Source organism: Streptopelia decaocto (assembly GCF_964273445.1).
Source record: "Streptopelia decaocto genome assembly, chromosome: 1".
Classification (NCBI taxonomy): Eukaryota; Metazoa; Chordata; class Aves; order Columbiformes; family Columbidae; genus Streptopelia; species Streptopelia decaocto.
In genome coordinates this window covers 41,030,947-41,055,187 of record NC_138663.1, presented here as the reverse complement: position 1 = coordinate 41,055,187, position 24,241 = coordinate 41,030,947, and the positions used below count along the sequence as shown (strand labels likewise).

General features: G+C 43.9%; 2 protein-coding genes across 3 annotated transcripts in view; one reads left to right on the top strand and one right to left on the bottom strand.

The window, feature by feature from the left end:
- Nucleotides 1-17,396, bottom strand: part of ACO2 (aconitase 2) — a 21,267-nt gene extending 3,871 nt beyond the window's left edge. Inside the window, exons 1-13 of the mRNA XM_082043259.1 lie at nt 17,243-17,396; nt 11,145-11,287; nt 9,827-10,085; nt 7,482-7,574; nt 6,338-6,496; nt 5,783-5,933; nt 4,398-4,502; nt 4,044-4,135; nt 3,655-3,760; nt 2,414-2,571; nt 1,262-1,335; nt 449-560; nt 125-247 (exon numbers count right to left, since the gene is read on the bottom strand). Coding sequence (XP_081899385.1) covers nt 125-247; nt 449-560; nt 1,262-1,335; nt 2,414-2,571; nt 3,655-3,760; nt 4,044-4,135; nt 4,398-4,502; nt 5,783-5,933; nt 6,338-6,496; nt 7,482-7,574; nt 9,827-10,085; nt 11,145-11,287; nt 17,243-17,278 — 1,611 coding nt within the window. The 5' untranslated portion in view covers nt 17,279-17,396. The remainder of the gene's footprint in view (nt 1-124; nt 248-448; nt 561-1,261; nt 1,336-2,413; nt 2,572-3,654; nt 3,761-4,043; nt 4,136-4,397; nt 4,503-5,782; nt 5,934-6,337; nt 6,497-7,481; nt 7,575-9,826; nt 10,086-11,144; nt 11,288-17,242) is intronic.
- Nucleotides 17,312-24,241, top strand: PHF5A (PHD finger protein 5A). Of its 2 annotated transcripts, none has more exons than XR_014183132.1 (4): nt 17,312-17,686; nt 19,017-19,040; nt 19,974-20,091; nt 20,444-20,580. XR_014183132.1 is itself a non-coding variant. In XM_082043260.1 (4 exons), exons 1-4 carry the CDS (start codon nt 17,635-17,637, stop codon nt 23,609-23,611), a joined length of 333 nt encoding a protein of 110 aa, XP_081899386.1. In that variant the 5' UTR covers nt 17,427-17,634; the 3' UTR covers nt 23,612-24,241. The 2 variants fall into 2 exon arrangements, 1 of the variants encoding a protein (XP_081899386.1); XM_082043260.1 differs by lacking the exon at nt 19,974-20,091 and adding an exon at nt 23,522-24,241 and having other exon boundaries at nt 17,427-17,686; nt 20,444-20,610.

Genomic DNA, 24,241 nt, shown 5'->3' with positions numbered 1-24,241 from the left:
GCAGGCAACTGCACCCATTCTAGCTTCAACACTAAGGGAGAGGTCAGTGCATCAAAGTTCCCTTCCTACATGTGAACACTAGTGACAGCCCTGCCCTCCCTCCGCCTCCAGACCAGGCAGTTACCAGTTTGGGCAGCTCATCTGCATCAGGTGCTTCTAGTTTAAACTTCTTCCCATCTGCTCCTGTCAGGTAATCTGTCTCAGGGTTAAATTTTAGGGTGCCAGCAATGGACAGGGCTGTGACAATCTGAAAGAAAAAACAAAAAGACAAATTTCAAGGCATATTCTACCACCCCCCATCTCTTCATTTGAAAGTCCAACGCCTAACAGTCTCAAAGCCAGCAGTCAAGCTACAAAGCAAGCTACACTGGGTCTCTTCTGCAGGCAGAAGAATTAGCTCCCAAGACACCCTGAACTATTCCACAGCCCCCTTCTGGCTGTTTCTTACCTCCGGAGAGGTCACAAATGCGTGCGTCTCCGGATTGGCATCATTGCGACCTGTGAAATTCCGGTTGTAGGATGTAACTATTGTGTTTTTCTCTCCTTTCTTGATATCCTTCCTGTGAAAGAAGCAAGCATGCTCAGTAAATGCAAAGAGAATAACTGCTTCTAGATGTTTCACTGCTAAAATCCCCCAGCATGGTTTTGGTAGCAATCACTATATTTTGGAAACATGTGCCTAGACATGTTTTTCACCTTTAAGGACAGAACCAAACCCAAGGACAGTGAAAAACCAAGTCAGACACTGATTCCTGGAGTAGTTTTCATTGCCCAAGTTGTGCACTGTTGAACTGTGTGAACAATAATCAACTCAGTACATTGCTTTTGGACATCCCACCATTAGCAATGACAAAGCCACATGAGAATATGTCCCACATCCCTTCTATTGGGAATTTTCCTCCCTGCCACTCCAGTGACTGAAGTTGGATCAATTCAGTTTTCCTGTTTTAAAAGGACCATACAAACTCCAGTCTGCCCTCTCACAGATAACAAATATCTCTCTCCATTTTTTGTCTACTTTAAGAAGCCTCCAGGTGTGGCCACACTTGTGGCTATTCTGCAGCTTCATTTGTCTAAAGACTCAATATAAATCTGCAGTCTTTCTCCTCCTCCAGTGCGTATCAGAAAGCTATGGCCAATGGGATTTTAAGCATTTATTTTTAATTCCCAGTGCATTATATTTACAATCAAATTTGGCTTTACAGAGCACTTTAGGAGCTAAAAGATACAAAGCTAGAGTGAAGTCCATCTTTCACGTTACCTGTCCCACTGGCCAATGCACGGCCCACAAGCGTTGGCAAGAACCAGCCCTCCAACATCTCTCAGGATTTGCGCCTAGGGGTAGAGAACAACTTTGTCACCAGCAGAATGTCTGAAATAATTTCTGGGGTTGCTCTTTCAGGGGGAAGGGGACACCTGCCTTCTAACAGAAAACACCAAACCCAAGAAAATTCCCCTCCTTGTTTCACTCACAAGTTTTGAGTCACTTTTACAAATACATAGGGTTTGATCTCAATAAACCTGGAAGTTAATGCTGGGCAAGAGCACAGGGTGACTTGCCATGATGTTCCCATTCTCTACCTATGTCAAATTCAGCAATCCAGTGACTCACAGATACCTGCCTGAAGGGCAGCGTCTGGTCTGATTACTATCCTACATGCTTCTCATCCGTGTAAGGAGAGAAATGGCGACAATGCAGGCAAGCGTGGATGCCTGCTCAGTCCCTTCAGCAAATAATTCAATTAAAAGGGCAGCTGATAAGGAAAGGTTGACTGTGGACTGTATTGGATTAACATATCCACATGTAAAGACTCGGTCTCCAAGCTGTGACAGCATCTAACATTTACTTAATATTAGAACTAATTAAAATATAATTTTCTGCACAGAAAAGAGGAGAAAATAGGTGATGGTTCCTCTACAGAAAGTATCCTTTTAAATAAAGTACGTGTTTTGCCAAAAGTTTAGCCTAAAATGGGAACCAACTTCCAACAAAGGGCTTGCTCACATCCTAACCTGTTCTTAAAGAAGAAAACTGGATTGCAGGTGGGTGCCGGCCCCTCATCGGCCATGGCCATACACAGAATCCCAGGAGCGTGAGTCATCCCTTCCTATGCATTCTGTTATCTCCTCAGGGCCCCAGTTCCTGATAAGTGTCTCAGCTCTATCCAATGCCAACCTTGTCTTTATATGCCCAAGGTAGCAAAGATACCAGATCAAACCACTGTCAAGGGGACGGCAGGACCCTCAGGCATCATAAGACAAGGCTAGTTACTGCAACAGTGATTGTGCCTCTAGTGATAACTGAAGACAAAGTTTAAGAGGTTTCTGTCAGTTACCTCTGGACTCCTGAGTACTGCCTGGAAGAAAGTTTAACACTTTACTGTCTGGAAGTGTAAAGAGCCGCCATACTCACATAACCATCTCTTTCAATGGTGGCACGGATCTGCTCTGAGCCTGGTGTGATTGTGAACTTAGATTTGCACTTCAATCCGTGTGCTAGTGCCTGTTTTGCCACTGCTGCAGAACGTCCCATGTCCTCATAGCTGGAGTTGGTGCAGCTGCCAATCAAGCCTGTGGTGATTGACAGAAATAGGGAGGTGGTTACTGCAGCCTCGGTTCTAGGAAGCTTCTCCCTGACCCATTTCTCATCAGAAGAAAACAAGGGACAACCACCTTTTCTGCTGATGAGGAACTGAAACATTTTTAGGTAGTAACTCTCTCAAACCTCCCAGCAATATACAAGAAATCCCTTGTCCAGCTTTGGAGGTTGTACAGCAAGAACACACTACCTGGTCACTAGTCTGGTTATTATTTTACAAGATCCAAGTGTCACTTACTTGTACTTTGGTTAAGTCACTTACTACAGAGAGCTATTGTTCCACAAAGACAGAAAAGGCTTCACATAAAGATGGCAAGAAATGGAGGAAATGATGAAAAAAAGGCATCCTTTGTTACAGTATGAAGACCACACAAGGACATACTGTAGTGTCCCAACAGCATTCTGGTGCTAACCAGCAAAACATAAATTCTCTTTCAGTTACTGCTGCTCCATCCTATTTGTAATGCTATTGAATAATACATTTTCCACCTTGGATGTGGCCTTTACAATTTATTTGCATTCTTTTCATTCCCTCAGCGAGCAACATTTGAGAAGCCAGCTCACAGGTTGCCAGCCCACAAGTGAGTATATAAATATCCAAGCCTGCTCTTTAGGACAGCAAGTACTAACTTTACCCTGTCCTGAGAGCTCAACAGCCAACTGCTGGGAGGACTGACAACCAACCTCCTGACAGATCTTTGCAACAGACAAATCCCTGCAACAGACTTTTAACAAAGGTGCTCTTCAACAGGTAACATTTCCTGTCGACCCAGTAATTCAAAAGTTCCCAAGAACAGAAAAAAAACTCGTCTGCCTCTTGAGATTAAGATTCCTCCTACTGTCCCAGATCTCATCCCACACACCTGAGCCAGGTGGTCACTAATCTTCCCAGCAAATTCACAGGGCTATGAAGAGATGACACTGCGGCAAAGTCAAAGAACAAACAGCAGTAATTAAAGGATTTGATGCCAAGCTATGTGACCAACCGCTTATCCCAAGACAGCAACATTTACGCCACAAGGATGAAGGCAGAGGAAAGAGCAAATGCTACCCACCAACTCTGATATCAACAGGCCAGCCCTCCTTTTCTGCCACAGCACCAATATCTGACACAGGGTGCGCCAGGTCTGGTGTGAAAGGTCCATTGATATGCGGTTTCAGCTTTAAGAAACAGTGACAAAGTCAGAAGTTACAGTAGCCAAGAAAAACCCCAAAACACAGCAGCAAGTCAATTAGTTTCATAGCTCTATCTGGAAGCTGTTTAAATAGGATTCTCCTACACAAAAACCGGAGCAGCAGCTGTCAGTGAAGCAGAGCTGAGTGGTTTTTGTATGGTCTAGCATAGCACAGAGGGTGTCACATCAAACTCCCGGCTTGGTCCACTTTCACACAAAGCAGAATCACATCACAACATCCAAGATGACAAGCATTAAGGAAGCCTTACCTCACTGAGGTTGATTTCTATCACCTGGTCATATTGACAACCAGCATCTGGTACCAAGTGTTGCTTGAATTCATCTGCCAGTGCAGCTATGTCTGGAATAAGAGAAAAGGGAGATCTGCAAAGTGCAGCAAATATGAGGGGAAAAAAAAAAGCTTGGAACAGGCATACACAGGGTGTCCACCATATACTTCCCCAACCACTTCATCTACAGACTTCCTGCTTGTACTAGGTGACCTACAGGATCATGCAAGGTCAGAAGTCACATCACACACTGTTGTGGGAGGATGCTGCCCCCAGAATACACCTTCACTTGAACCCACACATTTACCCAGTTCAACCCCCAAACTCTCTTACCAGCTCGCCCAGTCTTGCCCAAGTATTTCTTCATCCGTGCGTTGTAAGGGAAGATCGATGTGGTAGCTCCAATTTCAGCCCCCATGTTACAGATGGTTGCCATTCCTAGAGGAGTGAGAGAAGAGACCACAGGGTCAGTGAGAAAGTTCAAGACCATCCAATTCTCCAAAAGTCGGGCCCTGGAAAAAATAGCAAAGCCAAAAGAGATCAGGGCATTAGCCACAGAAACTTAATGCCACGGCAGAAAGGACACACTGTCTAGGTAATGGCTGGCTCAGCCCCAAACGTTTCTGATCGATACAGTGCCTGTGACAAGATTTTTCTGCAAGGAAGGAGCTAAAAGCTACACTGATTCCTGCAAATACTGGAAGGGATGACAGGGAACCCCCTGTCTGCACTGAGCACCAAATATCTTCACAGCAGTGAGCAGTGCCTCTGCTACCTGCAATGAGTGTCCCAGCCCTACCTACCATCTCGTTTAAATCTGTGAGAAATGTTATGTGTTGAATAAAAAACTTTCAGTGACAGAACACAATAAAAAAACCAACAACATTTGTTCATGGCAGTGGGATCACCCATGCCTTTCAAGGACACAGCAATGAAGCTGTAGAAGCTGCTGTTTGACATTTAACAAGCCAGAAGCAGATATCAGAGGTCAAGTTCTTCTAATTTCGCAGAAGAAAAATCCCAAATTGCTCTCAGTTTGTAAAATCAAATATTACAAGCTGTAGCCAAGCCATGCAAATGGAGAGAAGCTCAGCTTGAAGGCTGCACTTCAAGCCAAAGAAAGGAACGCTTTTTGTAACCTGGTCCTAACCAGCATCCTTACAGACAACTGCAATTTTTGCTGGTTCAAATTCAGCACCCAAGACCCACAACTAGCTAGTGTATGGCTGCATGTTACTAACTTCTGCTTTCTGGTCTGCCCTCTGCCCTGCTTTTCTAAAAAGCTTTTTTTCTTTATAGCATCTGTCACACATGTATGCCCTTCAACCTGTTTCTTTCCTCTATCCACAGCCTATTTTAGGCTGAAATGAAAATGTCATCCTTTATCTCTGACATCTCCACCCTCTAAGCATACGCAGGAATACCTCCACCCTTACTCTTATCCTGACACCCCATCTTACAGGATTCTTCAGTTAACCATTCAGTGTTCTCAAAGTCACAAAAAGATTTAATGCAGAGAGGTCACTTTTTCACCATGGCAGTGCTGTCCTGTTACTCCATTCTCACCCAATCTCCCAGTTTTCCATGTTCTAATCTCTCGGCCAGGCTAAGGGAGAACATTTAGCATTTCTTGCCCGATTCCCTTCCCAGCGCCCACGGACAACTCAACACTAGCTCCAACAACAATCCACTGAGATAAGAGATTTGTGTTGTCTTACCAGTGCAGGAGATTGAATCCACACCAGGCCCGTGGTATTCGATGATAGCACCTGTCCCACCCTTGACAGTGAGGATTCCAGCCACCTTCAGGATCACATCTTTAGGAGAACTCCAGCCTGAAAGCTTGCCGGTCAGTTTTACACCAATAACCTGAGCAAGGTTAATGGGAAAAAAAATACTGACATCATTTCTTTTCAGCAGCCAAAGCAATTCCTCAGAATTTTTCCTAAGAAATCCGTGGGGTCACAATACCAAAAAGGAGAAAATCCTGAAGTATCAGAACATGTGCACAAGGGCTGAAACCACTGGCAGGGCCAACTGAAGGGAGAACGATACTCACCTATTGTTCTCAGTTCCTGAGTAAAAAGGCTGGAAATAGAAACTCAAAGCCACCAATGAACCATAGACCAGCTGTTTAAGCCAGTGTGTGCTTACAAACAAGACTGTAATGGTACATAATGCCTTATATACATAGCCCCTGAAAAAAACAACATTTCTTGCATATCTTAAATCTCATCCATCCCACCAAAGATTAGTATTCTTTGTGCTCCTACCTTTGGGCACTTGAGCTCCCAAGGGATTCCTGCCATGACATCTACAGCATCAGCTCCACCCACACCAATGCAGATTCCTCCCAAGCCACCTCCGTTGGGGGTGTGTGAATCTGTGCCGATCAGCATAACCCCAGGGTAGGAGTAGTTCTCCAGAATGATCTGAAAATAAAAAACACATTGTTTGCTTCCTTGTTTGTTGGGAAAGGAGGGGGAAGGCAGCAAGAAAGAACACAAGAACAAGAATTTACATCAGTTTGTATTTGCAGATTTCAGTAGCAGGAATGTAATTGAATTTTTTATGGATTGTAAATTTGCTTGTGTTTCAAACTCCTTCTGGAGGATGTAATGACAGAACAAGGTACCAAATCTCAGCCCACGGATCCTTGCTCATCCCAGAATAGTACGAAAACTTCATTTTTTACTTTCTGCAGCTCAAAGGAACAATGAAAAATGTATACTGGATCCACAAAGCAAATCTACCAAAAGCAAGTTAGGGAAATCCTGCCAGAGGTGTTGGTCTTAAAAAAAAAAAAGCCTCATTAAGTGTTAAGTTATCCTGGGACAGTCATATTCTTTTGAGGTTCAAGATTTGGAAACTGTTGGAAACTGTTTTGCATTATATTCGGTTCACATAGCAACTCGTTATGTGTTGCCATTCTGTAGTACTTAAAGTAAGCTGCTTTGTTTGGTGTCCTCATGTACTCCCCTGGCTTTTATGGAACCAAATACATACAAAATAACCCTATAAAAAGTATGTTCCGAAAACTGCTTTCCTTACCACCAAAAGCAATTCACATTAGTCCTATGTAGCCAGCCCCATGGCATCACCTTACTGTCCCAACCGTACCAAAAGGAGCCAAGCCACAAGCAGTTAAGGTATTTCAAGCTTCTGTGATTCACATGGCATGCTGCTGGCACTGCCTAATCACGCATCAGGTTACAGTTTGACCAAAATAACCTTTAAGAAAAACCACCACTGTCAAGATAACTGAGAGAGAGCAAGCAAGAAACCTCACCCGCCTCAAGGAAAGCAAGTTGCTTCCCTAAGCTGGTGAAGTTCTCTAAGGGTTTGCACTTGAGCTTCACTATAAGGTAAAAGAGCCACTGCACATTCAAAGATTGCAAACATACCCACACACTTTACCTGGTGAATGATTCCTGACCCTGGTTTCCAGAATCCCACTCCATACTTGGCACCAGCCGTTGCTAGAAAGTTGTACACCTCCTGGTTTATTTCCTATTCATGCAGGGAAACGCACAGTATTAGTAACACATTTTGTTCTTCCACAAATCAAGAGCTCATTCAAACACATTTCCTTCCCTCCCATGCCTGTCTGTAGTTTGCTCCACAGCTTTGCAGCAGCTAGAGGGAGATGCACATCACTCTCTAAAACCAAAAGGGATTGAGACGGTTTGCCAGTCAGTTCTAACAGGCCATTTAATTTCATCCAACTTGCAGCTCTACTAAAGCATCTTTTTCAGTTTCCAATTCCAACTAGCACAAGGGAAATAGCACAATTAAAGGAAAACCCTGACAATAAGACACTTAAAAATGCTCTGCTCATTTCTTGTATTCTCAGGGTTTTTTTCCAACTGGTTTCCATCTCTTTTTCTAACCCCTCCTTCCTTGTCTACCAGCTGTTCCTTTTGCTTTGCAGATGCTTTGCAGACATTTCAAACTCTTTAGATAAGCATTTTGGCTTTATTTTTACAGATTAAGAAATGGAACTGGAAGTTGCTCGCTGCTAGGGGATTTGGTGGGTGTCATTCCTCATTCCACCAAGCCCCCTGTTTAAGACTCATATAATGCTGCCTTTCTTGCTACACTATCACCATTATTGGTGGCGGTCAAACCATGAAAATTGCTTGTGAGAATAACCACGGTTGCCAAGGAAGTATGACACTATTATGTCCTGATAGTTCTTGGCAGAGGAGTGGCAGAGTAGATAAGATAAGTGCTAGGAGGAGAGAGTTTCTTAAAAGAGTGTTCTCATGCAGCTATGCTTCAGAATAAAGAGAAAGGGGAAACTGGAGATAATGGAGGAATTGTCTCAGCACACATTTGCTGAAGTTTCCCATGAGGTAGCAGCAGTTCTTTAAGCCTCGTTTTGCACTGGATGTCGGGTCACTTCACTCTGTTTGTGCATCCCTCCCCCAGTAAAGCACGCTGATGTGCCAGGAGCAGATCCAAACCACCCTCCGGCCTGCCAGCATTCATTGGGTGCCAACTGGCAGCAGCAGAAGCAGAACCCAGTCAGAAGGTGGCAGGACCTTCACTTGCTCTGCTCAGAGTGGATGGCAAAGGAGGGACTCAGCTCGAGGCTGCAGCAAATATAATTGCACCACAGAGAACAAATGCAGGACTAGGGCAAAGGGGAAGACAGGAGGTGAAGGGAAGAAAAGAAACTGTCTTATTTAGTAGTGTCTCAAATAGTTAATCGCAAATTTAGGACTGAGACAAGCGGAGCAAGAACTCCCCAAATTCACTCCTGGGTGGTACAAGTTGCTTTACTGTGGCCTGAAGGAGGAAGCCAGAAGCAGTTACTTTAACATCAGGAGTTTCTGAGGATTGATATGGACTAAAATATTAAAACGCAGCCAGGTCCCTGCAAACTGTTTACTGTTTGTAAATTTTGGTGTCAACGTCCAAGGCACAATCTCTCCTGGCTCTGACAATGGACTCAAGCCAGGTCCACTTGGAGTAACAAGATTTCCACCACCTCCCTGCTATGTTAAGAGAATGTTGCTCCTTGGTAGATGCACTGTGGTATGCAGGAGAGAAGTGAGTGTGCCTACATTTAGAAGAAGGCCCTACGGAGTAATAAGCAGTAAAACAGTGAGCAGGACACTTTAAAAAGGCAGTGAATCAGCAGTTGGACAAACAGCACATTGAAATTCCCAATTAAAAGCCAACATCCTCCATGCTTTTATACACATCGATACCTACCCTCACTAGCCCTGAAAGCTGCATGTTTTAGTGTTCTCAGCTAATCGCTAGCAAATGGTTTGGGAAAATAGCATAGTTATTTGCTCCTCCCTCACAAGATACACCAGTGGAAAGCAGACTCATATTCAGGAAGCTTTTCGTGCTGCCGTACTGCAGCATAAAGAGCATAAGCCTCTAGAGTAATGTGTCTTCCTTTTTTTCCCCTTTGAAATAGATGTTTCCTCTTCCCTTAGTTGAAATATCTTCTCTCTCTCCAGAACACACATACCACCTGGACTTCCATCATTAACAGATAAAGACTACCTTTTCCTACATTCATGGTCCTTTAAACCATATAATGGATACATCTCAGCTGAAAAACTCAAGATCTGTCTACTCTGTTTCTTTGCTGCATCTGACCTATCTACAGAGCTGACTACCACAGCCAATCTGTTACCATATCTGATTCATGGCTGTCCTGGTGGGGAAAAAAAATAATACAAAAATCTTCCTTCAACTGGAAAAAGGCTTTCAAACAGACAGAATGTCTCTGCAATAGTGACCTTGGCTCTTCGAAGATCCTTATCACCACCTGACTGGGCTTCAATGAGGTGATCACAGTGGATGGTGGAAGGCACAGCCACTTTTGGCAGCCCGCTGCTGATGAACTGCAGCATGGCCATCTGAGCAGTGGCATCCTGCATGGCCACGCGGTCCGGCCGTAGGCGCAGATAGGTCTTGCCCCGCTCGATCTCCTGTTTTGCAGGGTCATCCAAGTGTCCATATACAATCTTCTCAGACAAGGTCAGCGGACGGTCAAGCCTGGGGAAAAGAATTTTAGTATCTGCATCTTGTGCACTTCAACATTTGCCCTTTTAAGCATGTAACAGAATGATTCCCTGTTTCACTCAGACTGTTACGTCGTATTAACACACAGAAACCTGCTTGGTCTTCTTACAGCACTAAAATATCAACTGGCAGTCAGCTAAAACAAGGGCTCAGTCCAGAAAGTTCAAGACCATATGGACTGATGTCACTTTGTGCTTTCTTTTATAATCTTCCTATACAGTAAAAGAAACATTGACTCTACTCATTTCTTGAGCCAGACTTCAGGACAGCAAATGTGGAGGTGAGACAGAGGTCAGACTCAATTCACAAATACAGGATATCCCACAGCAAACAAGTACAACTAAGTGGAGTTTCATGACCTCAGACATTTCATCGTGTAGCTGTATCAGTTGAGAAATCTATTTAAGTCAGTGGTGAGATGTTCTGGGAAGTAACTAAGTAGATACAACGACTTGAAATGAGAGCTACCACATTTAACAAAGAATGCAAAGTCTGAAGGACATGTCACACAAACCACTGCCGAGCTAAGTGGAGCAGGAATGACAACTTAACAGGCACACAAGCCTCTATCAGCAGATTAAGGTCACTAGGTTTACATATGCTACGGATTCTTAGCCCTCCTTCCCATGCCTAACGCCTACAGCAGAGCCCGGGAGAACATTCACTGACAAAACAGAGTGCAAAGGAGCATTAGCCTGTAATGACCACTGCCCACGTGCTGCTTCCCCAGGAAGGAGCAAGGGTCAATATGAAGGCTTCTCAAGGAGAGCATTAAACAAAGAGGACAGAGCCCTTTCTAGCACCTCCTCTGCATGTTACAGTGCTTCCTCATAACCTTCACCCCTCCCACAGTGTCTCACCACTACCTGGGGACGCTACAACTCATGTTCCACATTTGCGACTGCCACTGCTCAAAGCTGCTCTCCCCAGTAAATATTCCCTATGCCAGAGCTCCACAACATTTTCTTCCTCCTCTCCCATCACCGCAAAGCTAAATTCTGCATGTTGACCCCTCACCTCCTCCATTCTTACCTCTTACGGACAATGTTGATGTTCTTCTCCAGCTTTTCATAATTTATGTATTCATTAGGCTCAAAGTGGCTCATGGCCACCTTGGCCCGCTGGCACAGGACAGGAGCAACATGGTAGCATCGTATCCCACCATTCAAGGCATGCTGGAAAAAGGAGAGTATTAGCCATGGAACCTTGCAGAGTGAATTCCTATAACATATCAATAAAACAGCTGTTTTTTCAGTTGTTATTCCTGCGATTTTACAGGCTGAGGAATAGAAAAAATTGCCAAGGTTCTTAAAGGCACCCAATCAACATTTGATCATACAATACCATGTATTATATTAAACGGTGAGACACCAGTTACCCAGAATGGGTAGATTTTACCAAATAATTTTACGTTTCTATTTATAACACCAGATGCCATAAGCTTTCAGCGAAAAATTTGCTTTCAGGCAATGCTGAAATAGTTCTTAAGCAAACACCAGTTTGCTATAGTCCTGACATATTACAGTCATGGTGGAGAAGAACCTATGCAGTTTACAAAGCAAGCTAACCCTTTGTTCGTATTGGCCCACTGGTTTTGAGTTTATATTGAAGGACTGGCAGATGACACAGTGTGGGACTGACCAGATACCTGTCCCACCATCACATACTAAAATACCTATGCAGGGTCCCTGCATATCTTTACAAAGTTTATTATATTTCCACATAAGGTGAGCCACATTTCAACGCTAGCTGGAGTGACTTTGATGTACATGCCTGGCCTCTGATGTAATGCAGAGCAGGAGAGAGGTAAGATGTGGAACAAACACATCAGCTTCACCAACCTAGCTGTGCAGATCCACGTGCTCCTTATCTTCAGTCTCACAAAGGCATCCTTACCTTTCCCCTGAGAAAAGCTTCCCACTTGCCCTGCACGTGAGTTAACAGCAAGACTACACTGTGAGCTGAACGCATCAGCAGAAAATGCCATGGAAAAAAAGCCCAAATTTGGCTGGGCAGCCCCCACAGGGAAACAGTTCCGTAGAACATGGGAGAAGGGCAGGCTATGGCGACGCACCTCAACAGCACCTGACCTGAAAGAGGCAGGTCAGTGCCCAGGGTTAAAAGGTTCCCATGCAGCTTTGAAAACTGAGTCAGAGGGCAGCCTCCAGAAAAACTTCCAAGGAGCTGGCACATGCATTTCTTATATCCTTTGAAAGTCCCAGTCTTTACCTCACAAGATACCCATGATCTTGTGAAAGTCTCCAACTGTTGGAGTGGCTGGAAACAGACTGACGACAAGACTTCAGAGTTCTTCCTCCTCCAGTATTACACTCTGATCTTAATCCTGTTTTTTCTATTCATCCTCTACTTCAGCATTATAAGGTTTTGATAAGTGCAGGTTAATAAACACAGAAGTATTGCACTAAATATCCCTTTGGTATGTATGATCATAAATCAGCAAATATCCCTTGCACAGTACCTACCACTGGTTTTGCCTTGTCAAAAATGCTAGTCAATTCTTTAGATCTGTTCGAGCATTTTTAATTTTTTCTTGTGAATATTTTTTCCAGTTTTCTTGTTACCAGCATTGAAAACATTGCCTGAAATAATGACAATCAATGAGACGTCATCCATTTTTATCCAAATCTCTTGTTTTATTGTCCTTTTGATAACATTTGTTAGTATCTGATACAACACAAAGTTCAGAAAATTGAGGCATGACCAGAATAGCCAGCACACTGGCAATAAAGGTGTACTTTTTTTTTTTTACCAAACAATCCTAAGCTATTAGATAAACAGCTTTTGGTAGGAGCCACACAGACCTACAGCAACTGGACACAACTTTAATTAAAGAATATCTGAAGTAAGTGAACGCGGTGGTACAAGAGAGGGCACTGCTCCTCCAGGAGTGCAAACGAAACCCAGTCATCGAGTTTCACTGTGCCGCACTTTAAGCTTAGAACTTCCAGAACGTCACAGGTGTCAGAGTTGAAACTTTTCCTTCTTGCACCAAAAAAAAGCACAAAAAAAGAACAAAAAACCAACACCAAATCAAAAAAAACAAAACCAAACAACCCCAAACAAACGATCAAACCCCAAATCAAACACAACCCAGCTTCTCATTGTTTAACACACATAAGCTGCTCTTTACCTAGTAGATATGTAACTTTCATTTGTTTTGTCCTGTGTTGTTGTTTTTTTTTTCTTAAGCATTTACCCAGCGTAACTACTGCTGTGCAAATGTCTTTACCTCACAAGATACCCATGATCTTGTGAAAGTCTCCAACTGTTGGAGTGGCTGGAAAAAACACAGAGAGATTTCATCAGTGTTCATGGAAAAATAATCTCTTCTCCAGACCAGGAAAGGTATTTTGGTTTAATGCAGCAATTGCTTCTTTCCCCACCCCCCAAACTAACCCTGGAACACAACTGATTAATGGAGTTCCCCCTTATCACCCAGTAAACTGAAAGTTAAATTTCACCATAATTCAGTGTACAGAAGAACAGATTTTCAAATCCAAGTAATGGCAGAACCTTCATAGCATTCTAGTCTTGCCCGGGACCAAAGCTGACTATGATAAAAATCTGAAGCAGGGCTCTCCAAAGAGAGGCAGACACAAAGAAATTTTTCAGATAGAATTCAGATAAAACATTTTCAGCTTGAGCATACATGTCTATGTACCCGTTTACTTTATGAAATGGCTCCACTAAATATACTCCATGGCTCCATTCAAATACTTTATAAATATTCTAATGGTAATCACAGAAGTAGCAATACAAACTAGTTGACTTGTGCTTGACCACAACTTCAGGCTACCAGAAGTGGGAAGGGAGAGTGTTTGAGGTGAAGGATCCTGTCTGGGCACAGAGATTGGCAGAGAAGTCTGGAAAACTGAAGGTCTGTTTCTGTGATGGCCAGTAAGACTGGGGGAAAAAATAATCACTGTGGCCAATCAATTTCAGAAGACTAGAGAATCATTTTTGTCTACATAACACTTATAAAAGGCACCTATCAAAAAAGTGCTATCCTTTTTCTACTGGGCTCTAAATCTCATCCCACATCTCCACTCTGCTGGGAATAAATTTGATTTGATATGGTTGTTCTCATGTTGGTGTCCAGCAAACCTAAGGATCCACCACCAACAATAAGCAACAGCGTACACTATCTGGTTCAAAAGGTTGATCTCTCCTAATAAAGAATCTGCCACATATACCTGATCTAGCTGAAGATGTCCCTACTCATTGCAGGGTTATTGGACTAGATGACCTTTTAAAGTCCCTTCCAACTCAAACTATTCTATGGGTCTATGATTCTATATCACTCATCACAACTGCTGATTCTCCATCTCTGTCATTTTTCCACTGCATACTCAGAAATGGGGTGGTAGAACTACAAGACTAAGGAAAAGCCACAAGCCTGAGAGTTTCCAGTTTCATTCCTTCTTGCTCTTTCCTGGAACAGTAGGTGGTCTGGGGGGCTTCTGTGGTGTTTTTTTACTGAGTAGTGAGAAGTGCCTTGAGACCAATTGCCAAGGGAAACAGGCAGCCAGCATTCTATACATTTTCCCCTTTATCCAGGAACTGTTAATTTCCAAATTCACCACCCAGCAAACAGCTGCCAAGTGATCTCTTCTCATCTGGCATTAAATTTGTTATCCCAGCACCTGAGTGTCCTTATTCAGTAACAGAAATGGCAGTAATCATGACAGGGCTCCTAAATCTATTGGTATTTTGGCAAGTGAAAAGCTTCCTTAAAAGACACAAAAAAGCCAGGCTATTAAATGGGTCATTAATTTTGAAATTTCTGTAAAGAGGTCAACACTTATAATATCTTTACAGATTTTCAAAGCTCATCTTGAAAAGGTAGCTATCTCACATTTACCTCACTACAGTGAGGAGTCTGGATTCAAAAACTAATATTTTGGCAGCAGATATGTTAGACAAGTCCACTAAGCAAAACCTCATGTTCAAAAGAGCAGCAACTGTACCACATGCACTCCTATCTGGGAAATCAGTCCTAGAAATCCTAGCTGAAACCCAAAATACCATGTTTCCTCATCCTCCTTGATCTAAGAACACTGGCCAAGTTTCCAACGTTCACCACGATTCAGCCTAAAAAAAGCAGTGTGGTATAATCAAGTTGCAAATGCAGTCTAATTTTCTAGACCCCACCTCCAAAGAGCAACCAAAATTGGGTTCTGTTGACCACTTCAGCTCTAGCCAACACTGCTGTGTGCCAGCATACACAAAGCTGCCCATACATAAAGCCAGTACTTACTCAGAAGGCCTTCAAAAAGACTCTGATACTTTGTATGGTTTAGAATTTTACAGTACTGCTCTTTTAAGTCAAACTGCAGCCAACGTGGCTTGAGAAATGGGATGCTACTAAAAGCACCTCACACATAGGCATGAAAAAGATCTTGACCCTTTGAGGCTATTAGAAGAATTGTACTTTAAATAGAACAGTCAGCCCAAATCAGGCTAATTATAATCTATTTCCCTCAGAGGTAAGCAGTTCCAATTCCAAAACAGTTCTAGGATGGGAGATGAGTAGTTATAATACGTGCCACGGTCAATGCTGGCACTATCACAATGATTGGCAAGGTGATTCTCATAATCATTAATTTCCAAGCTGCTATGCATGAGGAAAAAAAAAAAATTGCCTCCTAAAGAGATCATCTAGATACATTTGATTATGATCACAGATTTAGTCTTTCATAGGACGAAAAAAAAACATGTACCTTGGGCCTGATAATAGAAGACAGCCTCCTAGAATATTAAATTCACATATTCAATGTGGTAGCCTTTGTTTTATATTATACAATATTAATTTTAGCAAATGACTGCTTGTTCTCATACAATGACACACCATAAAATGAGAACCAAATCATTAGCCTAATAAAGGAATTGTCTTTGTTTTATGAATAGTGATTTCTGTTCAAAGTACAAATGAAAAACTATTTAACTGTTGAGAATTAATATATCAAGTTAACTGAAACGGTGCTATTCTGCAACTTTTGCTTAAATTAAAAAATCTATATTCTACTGAAACACCTATCTCTAAAGTAAGGAAGAAATATAAAACATGAATTAAGCTTCACAAAGTACTTTCAGAATACTAGAAGCCAAGTTCTTACTTCGACTCTTCAAGAAAAGGGAACACATTGGCCAAGGTCACAAGTGGCAAACAGAGAAGTTAAATTGCCTGACTTGATCGTGTGCTTTACTAAGGGGCACACAGGCTTGCTTATCACAGTTAGCAACCCTAAAGAAATAAAATTGCAGCCTAACATTTGCTTTCCAGACTTAAAAATACCACAAAACCTTTATTATTGAGTACACATTAAACATAATAATGTCTCAAGTAAGAGAATCTCTGTGGTGAGTTCATATTACAAGCAAATGTGATTTTCTAGAGGTCATGACAGTCAAGGCTGTGAGAGTCACTATCCCTGCCCCGGGAAAAAAGGCAGTTTATGTGCCTATTCTGGCTGCTTTTTTAGTTTCCCTAGGTCCCGTTTATATACAGACCATAGCATATTTTTCATCCATGGGCCTCTGTTCACACTAAAAGTAGGATTTTTGAAGCAATGTTGCTGAAAGATAGGCTTTGCACTCACACAACGAGGAGTCACCTTGTGCTGGTGCCCGCTGATAAGGGTAGGAAACAGAAGACGAAAGAAAGAAAAAAGCAAGGCTCCGGGAAAGGCTTTGTATTTCACCGCTAGGGCCCACGCCCTGGGGCTCAGCGCCCCACCGGGCCCGCGGTTTGACAGCGCCCACGGCCACGGCGGCGGGGTCCGGCCGGGCCAGGCCGCCGCCCCGTTCACCTTGCGCTCACCTTGAGAGCCGGCCGGCCCGGCGGCGGGACGCACGCTGCCCCGGGGCCCGGGAGGCGGCCGCGCCGCCGCCGCCGCGGCCTCCCCGCCATCGCCATGGAAACGGGGCGCAGGGCCGCGCCGGGGACACGCTGACCTACAGGCGGAGGCGGGGACAGCCGGGGACGGCCCGGAATGCTGGCCGCAGCCCCCCGCCCACCCGGCGGGTAACGGCCCGAGCCCCGCCGCGGCTCCCCTCCTCCCGCCCGTTACCGCCGCCCCCGCGCCCGCCACCCCCGCCGCGCCGCTCACCCGCAGCCGAGCCGCCAGGACGCAGTACGGCGCCATTTTGTTCACTGACAAAGATGAAGTCGCGCCCCGATGGCGTCACGCGGCCCTTTTCATACCTCCGGCGCGCGGCTGGGGGCGCCGAGGGGCGGGGCTGTGCAGGTCCTGGCAGGGAGGTACTTGCACCAAGAAGAGGGGCACCGGCCGCGATATGGGTCTCCTCTGGGCGGGGGAAGGTTAACGGTGGAGCAGCTCCGCGGAGAGAGTTTTCTTGGCAGCCGTCCGCACGATTTGCGCTTCAGCGTTCCCGCTCCGGCGCGTTGCCAGGCGCTGTCCTCACCCCTGCCAGGACCGGGGGCAGTGGGAGCGCGGGTCGGAGGTGAGCGCGCGGGGCGGCAGGCGGGTGTCGCGTCGCCATGGCCAAGCACCACCCAGACCTCATCTTCTGCCGCAAGCAGGCGGGCGTGGGTGAGTGAGTGAGTCCCGCAGGGGCTCCCCCGTCCCCCTCTCTCCGCTGCGGGGCGAGGGAAAGGCGCGCGCGCGCGTACCGTTAGTGGCCGTTAGGCGCGCGGCCGTTAGGCCTGGCGAGGGGGATGGGGGAAGGGCACACCCCCCCGCTCCGCCCTCATTCCTCCCTCACTATTTTATTTCACTTGTATTTTGATGTTCCGCCATGGTTTAAGAGTTGCTCCCCGCAGCGGCAGAGGTGCTTGTGTCAGGAAGGCTCCCGGCCCGGCGCGTTGCCCCCGGGGCTCTGGGGCTGCTCTGCGCAGAGCTGAATGGCTTGAACCCAGGCCAACCCGGGGGTCTTGTTCCTCAGGTGGGGAGAAAGGTGGATTAAATTGATGGCTAAACACAGAAAAGTACTATTTTAATGTACTTTACTCTTGTGGTGGCCATACCGGTGCAGCCAGGTGAATGTGCTGAAGGCCTCAGCCAGTACTGAGAGAAGATTTCAGTCTGCAAGATAAAATTATCTTCTAGGTTACACCTGTATACAGATAATGAGTTTTATTCGTGTTGCTTAGTTCAGAATTTGTCCGCTAAAGAAGTCTTATACAAGATTAGAAGTTGAGATATTTTTTCGAGATTTTTTTTCATTCCTTGGAAAGAACCTTAAACACAAAATATTCAGCTGCACTGTCCATGAAAAACTTCTTTTTAGAATAGTTAATGTTGCTAACGGTCTGTCTGTGTTGAAAATTAATTTCTAGCCTGGCGAAGCCCTTGACCCTCAGACTTCAACTGAACCACTATTTAGTCTTTGTGAATGTGGACATGCGGTCTTTAGAACTTGATAGCTATGTCATTTATCCACGTTACTAACATCATCGTTGCGAGTTTCCTAGACAAGTGGCAAGACTTCTAAGATATACTTAACTACCTTCATGTTCTGAAGGTATTTGGGCTGCCTTAAATCTAATAAACACTTGATTTTTTTGTTTTTTCTCATTAAAAACAGTGTAAAAGCTATGTCAAAACTTATGTGTAGAATTTTCTTTGGTCGGGTACATTGACTGTGTTTGAACTGGAATAATCAATGTGCACTTTCTTATTGTTAGTGGGCATCATTGTGCATTCACAGTGCATCTAAATTTTGGTCTTGGTAAATGTCTGCAGGAGTATATATATTGTTTATTATAAAAATGTTTATATTTATGCTCAAACTGTTCCTATGGTTTACTTTTTTTTTTTTAAGACTGCTCACTGCAGAAGATAATTATTTGACACTCAAGCTTTTAGTGACTTACCTTTTTCTCCTGCTTTTGCCTCAAATAATTTTTTTTTCTTCTTACAGCAATCGGCAGACTTTGTGAAAAATGTAAGTATAGCTTCTACATATAGTTACTTAAGAAAATGGTGCCATTTTTAGGGCATAAAGTTTGGATTTGGGGATTGGATTCTGTTTTTGCTTTAACCACGAACTTGATGTCGCTTGTTGAGATGGGAAGAGTTACTTGTGTATTGCAAGTGTAAATCAATGAACATTTGTAAAGTTATATGCTCAAATAGATTGTCACACAAAGATGTGCTGTTCTAGAGTGTGTGCTGCCAGCATTTTCAGTAGCTGCAGCTACAGTGACTTTTTGATTGGTTCCTTATAATCTGTAATACAAAACAAACAGGCTGATCGTTTTAAAGCAGGGAAAAAAATGCATTTCGGGAACCTAACTTCTTTACACCTTAAGAAATGTTCCTTTCAGCATCTAGGAGAAGAAGTGGTGGGAGGGAGAACATCTTGAGTTAAAACAGGAAAAAACCCACAGAATCAAATGCCAGTGCTCAACTGTAGCAGGGAAGAAAGAGTATGATCTGTCATTAGAACCTTGTTTGGATACATAGCAAATAAGATTACTAGTTTGTGACTCAAAAATAGTATGAAAATAAGCAAAGTGGGGAGAAGCACAGCCTGAAGCAACAAGATTGTTTTCAAGAGCACTCAGCAGTGAAACATTCCCATTGGTAGCGGTTGAGGGCTGTCGTGCTGGAGATTTAAGAGCAGGTTAGATGAGCTGTTTGTGGGAGTCAGGATTAAGATGCCTTGGGAACTGGTAATAGAATATGAAGCCTTTCATCCTTAGGTCAGTGTTTTGGGTAACATCCAGCACAGCAGAGACCATCAATGGCATCTGATGGCTGCTGGCCTGTATGATATGAGTACTTGAATTTCACTCAGTTCCTCGTGAGAAAGCAAGAGCAACTTTTGTGAAATGGCTGTTTACGCCAGTTTGCTCTTTCTCTGGCCTTCTCACAGATGAAGGATTAAAGGCACCACGAGTACAATCTCTTATCTCATCTCTTTGAGGATAGTAACTCCAGACTTTTGTTGATGTGGCACTGTGGGAGAAGCTTGCACTGCTGCTTCTGTGTAGGTAAGGACACAAGTCCTGTCAGTCCAGCTTTTTTTTTTCGCAAGTCAAAAATTCAGAGTAGAAGTAACGGCATGATCTATGCAGGTGTTGGTTAATCACAGAAGTGACTTTGGGTTTATTCTCTGGTTATGAATGCATGATTAAATTAAAAAAAAATATTGCAGGCTACTGGCCCTTGTTCCTCTCAAGTCTGTGTGCAAATACAAATTTGCACTCAGTGCCTGCAAAGAAATTTCTGCAGTTCAGTTGTATTGTCTTTGTACAGGCAAGTTCTTTGACTAGGAAGCTTTTCATCTTCTATGTAGGGGGGGAGAAAGGGACATTCTATAACCAAAGACTGCTGTATTTGCAGGTGATGGCAAATGCGTGATCTGTGACTCCTACGTTCGGCCCTGCACTCTTGTGCGCATTTGTGATGAGTGTAACTACGGTTCGTACCAAGGGCGCTGTGTGATCTGCGGGGGTCCAGGAGTGTCTGACGCCTACTACTGCAAGGAGTGTACCATCCAGGAAAAAGATGTATGTTGTCATCCAGTCTACTCTTGAATTGATTATGTCTTTATTTAGTAACCATGTTTATCTTTAAGGGGCTTTGAACTACTGAAATTTTTGTTGGGTCATGGGATGCTTGGGTTCCACTACCAATATTGGCACTGGTTTTCATTACCTTGCACCTTTCTTCCCTTGTTGGTAGTTCCCTGTGTTTGCAAAGCATTTTGAAGTATCACAGCATTTTAAGGTTTTGTAGCTCTCTTCATGTTGAAGGATCTGTGACTACTTTGCACTGCACGTGCACAGTTCACTTCCTTCCCACAATGCTTGTTACAGTTTGAAGTTGTTATCTTGTTGATCTCTCAGCCTAGGTTTTATCAGGGTCCGAGATATTATGAACATTGCAAGGGCTGTGGTAGGAGCTGCTTCTCACTACAAGTACACTATCAGCCACTGACCAAGGGGAAATGATTCCTTTTTTCTATAGTCAGTGCTGTTTAATCTTCTTGTGCTGAAAGATACTGCATACATGAAGTGAGGCAGCTGTTCACCTCCTGTAAGGTGTTTGTTAATATCCAACACCATGAGTGCAAGTCGTGAAGAACTGCAAATGAAGTGGTGGAAAGACCTTAGGAAGAAGCAAGAACAGGATGCTCACAGTTGCAACATCACCAGAATATGGACCTGGTAGCTGTGAGAGCATCTGTTAAAGGTTGTTTGGATTTTGGTGCTTTGCAAATGCCATTTCCAGCACCTCCTAATGACAGTGGAGAACATGCTGAGAGAATGGTTCAAACTGATAAGAGGAACATGCTCATCTGAGTTGCTGGTTTAATTCTCTTCAGTGCCTACATTTTCTGTAGAGGGCTGCGCCAAAAATCAGGACAGGGGCAGGTCCTTGTCTGAATTTGGTCATTAGATCGGACAGGACCATAATCTTCCTTGGTATCTAAATATGGATAGAAGTGCTGTGATGGTGGTGCTGCCTCCTACTAGAAATGCTGTGAGAAACAGTAGTTTTGTTCACTTGCCTTTGGAACCAAGATACCAGGCTTGATAAGTCATTAATAAAATAGGGTTGGTTTTATTTTTAACAATTCATATTGATTCCCAATAGGTATTTTTCATAACCTATGCTCACCTGTAGCTTATCATGTCTGGTTCAGTTATGAAATAGCCAGCTGCTCTGCAAAGGAGGTTTGTAGAAAATGTAGGGCTGGAGAAGCAGGAGAATGATATGTCAGAACTGAGGTATTTTGACGGCTGCTGTGGATGAAGACAGCTGCTTTGTACCAGCAAACTCAAATGTTAGGGATTATTGCAGATGTAAAGTTGCAGGTCTGAAACAGCAGACTTGACATGATTGACTTGCAGGATTGAAAAGTTCTGGCACAGGTGCAGGGTGCTTAGAAGGAGAATAGTTGAGTGCTGCCTGTCACAATTATGGTAGCTGGTGCTGAAATGAATAAGAAAAGCAGATGGACAGAACTTTCTACCTGATGCTCCAACATTCCGAGGTTTCAGTCACAGCACTTGCATCATCCTCGGAGAAAGGCTGAAAAAGATGGTGAAGCAAGAAAACAAATACTAAAATGGAAGAAAACAAATACTAGAATGGAGTAGGTAGAATGCTGTTGGGCATGAGGCAAAGGGTCTGGTTACTCTTGGTACGTTTGTTCTGATGGAGGGAGGAATGAGGTATGGTTTCACCTAATTTCTATTTGTGGATAAAGGCCAAAATCCTGCCTTGTCACCAGGACAGCTCTGAGTTGGAAAAAGTAAGATTTTATTGGGGACAGGAGCATGCTTGTATGCTGCCTCCTTAAGAGGAGGTGGAAGAATGAACAGAGCCCTGCAATAATGCTGTCAAGATTGTCACAGACTCCCTGGATCGTGGGAGGCAAGGCTTGGAAGAGTCCTACTATTGAGGTTCAAAATCAAATTAGGAGAGAGTAGATAGAGATGGGTTGTGGCAGGTGTATGGGGGAGAGATGATTTCTTTCACCCCACTTCTGTTATTTCTACCACGCAGACCCTCCCCACTGAGTTGCATCTCCTGCACAGGAGCAGGTATCGATGGGGCAGCTTGGGTGCAGTTTCTACAGAGGTTGACATATGCACAGAGGCTTTCCAAATCTAACCCACTGGGGCTTAAACAACAGCCAAGGACACGTGTTCCTCTGCCTGCTGGGCCCCTCAGAGCTGCTGTTGCCAGCTGCAATATTTTGCCCTTAAGCGTTACGCAGATGCTGGACTCAAGTGGCTCACGGACAAATGTTCCCTGGTACACCAAGAAGTATATCTCTGATTTGTGTTTGCAACCACACCTTTGAGGTGGGTGTCCCCCACTCCCTTTCTTGCTTTCTTGTGGCTTTTTTCTCACCGTCTACTGGAATTCAGGTATAAGAACGTATCCATGTAGTTGCTGTGAATAGCTGTCCTTTTCCAAGATGACCATACAGCCTCTGCAGCAAACAATCCAGGATGCAGGAGATCTGAGATTCAGTTCTGTGTCACAGCCAAGAGGGTCCCTAAACACAAGAATGGTTTGGTGACATCTAAAGTGACAAGATTCTTTTTGGTGAAGAAAAGGAAAGGGCCCTATAAATCCTGTTTGTCTTAATTTAGAAATAATCCAGTCTTGAGGTACTGAGCATCCTTTTCATTAAACTGCTGATGTTATATGAGCTGTTTTCCATCTTCACTCCAAGGAAGAGAATGTCCTAGAGTAATGTTAAAAAGGCATCTGTCCTCCTCTGTTCCACTCTCTGGCTGCTAGGAACCAGAACTGGAGAGCAGTTCGTCTGCACAGGTATTTGAAATGTGTGTTAAGGACAGGGTAAGAAGCGTGGGAACTGAGAACTGACTAGAACTATGTAAGTGATGATGTAGTTCTGTTTATCCATCTCCTAACTTACATCCTCTTTTCTTCTTACAGAGGGATGGTTGCCCTAAGATCGTCAACCTGGGCAGTTCCAAGACAGACCTCTTCTATGAAAGGAAAAAGTATGGCTTCAAGAAGAGGTGATCCTATCCATACACAGCTACAGCTCCTGTCAGGTTGGCAAGAGTCTTGGATCATCTCTGGACTTAACTATTCTTGAAAAACAGTTGATTATTTTTTTTCTAAAGCAGTACAAAACCAGTAGTATACTTGAGGTTTGAGAAGTAACAGAGTGGGGACTGAAATTTGATCAAACTGACTATCAGAAAGAACAAATGAGGATTACTGTCTCTTGCCTTTTCAGAAGCTCTGCTAGTAGCTGTCCCAGCTTGCTATAAAAATCCTGGTGGGCAAATATTTACATGTGGAGGAGACCAGCTCAGTAAAAAGACAAGCGTCCTTTCTGATGTGGGGAAACACCCTGTGCGTGTTCTTACCAAGCCTCCTCTCAATTGTTAGAAATCTCCCCATGCATCAGTGTTGAGGAACAGAACGGCAATGCCATGTGTCTGCTCACCCCCCACCTTCCTCCAGTGTATTTCTGTGCTGCCCTCTTTTGTAAGGAACCTGCTCGTGGCTGGTGCCTTCCTAGGGAGAGCACAGCTGTTCCATGTTTTCTTTGATATATTAATCCAAGGCCCTTTCTTGTAACCATTTCTGTAGGATGCACAGCAATAAAGCTTATTCTTTTGGGTGGTTTTTTTTGTGTAACAA

Coding starts and splice junctions, on each gene's coding strand:
- PHF5A (XM_082043260.1), top strand. CDS start 17,635: ATGGCCAAGCACCACCCAGACCTCATCTTCTGCCGCAAGCAGGCGGGC. Junction 17,687..19,016: donor CCGCAAGCAGGCGGGCGTGG/GTGAGTGAGTGA, acceptor TTCTTCTTACAG/CAATCGGCAGACTTTGTGAA. Junction 20,611..23,521: donor GTACCATCCAGGAAAAAGAT/GTATGTTGTCAT, acceptor TTCTTCTTACAG/AGGGATGGTTGCCCTAAGAT.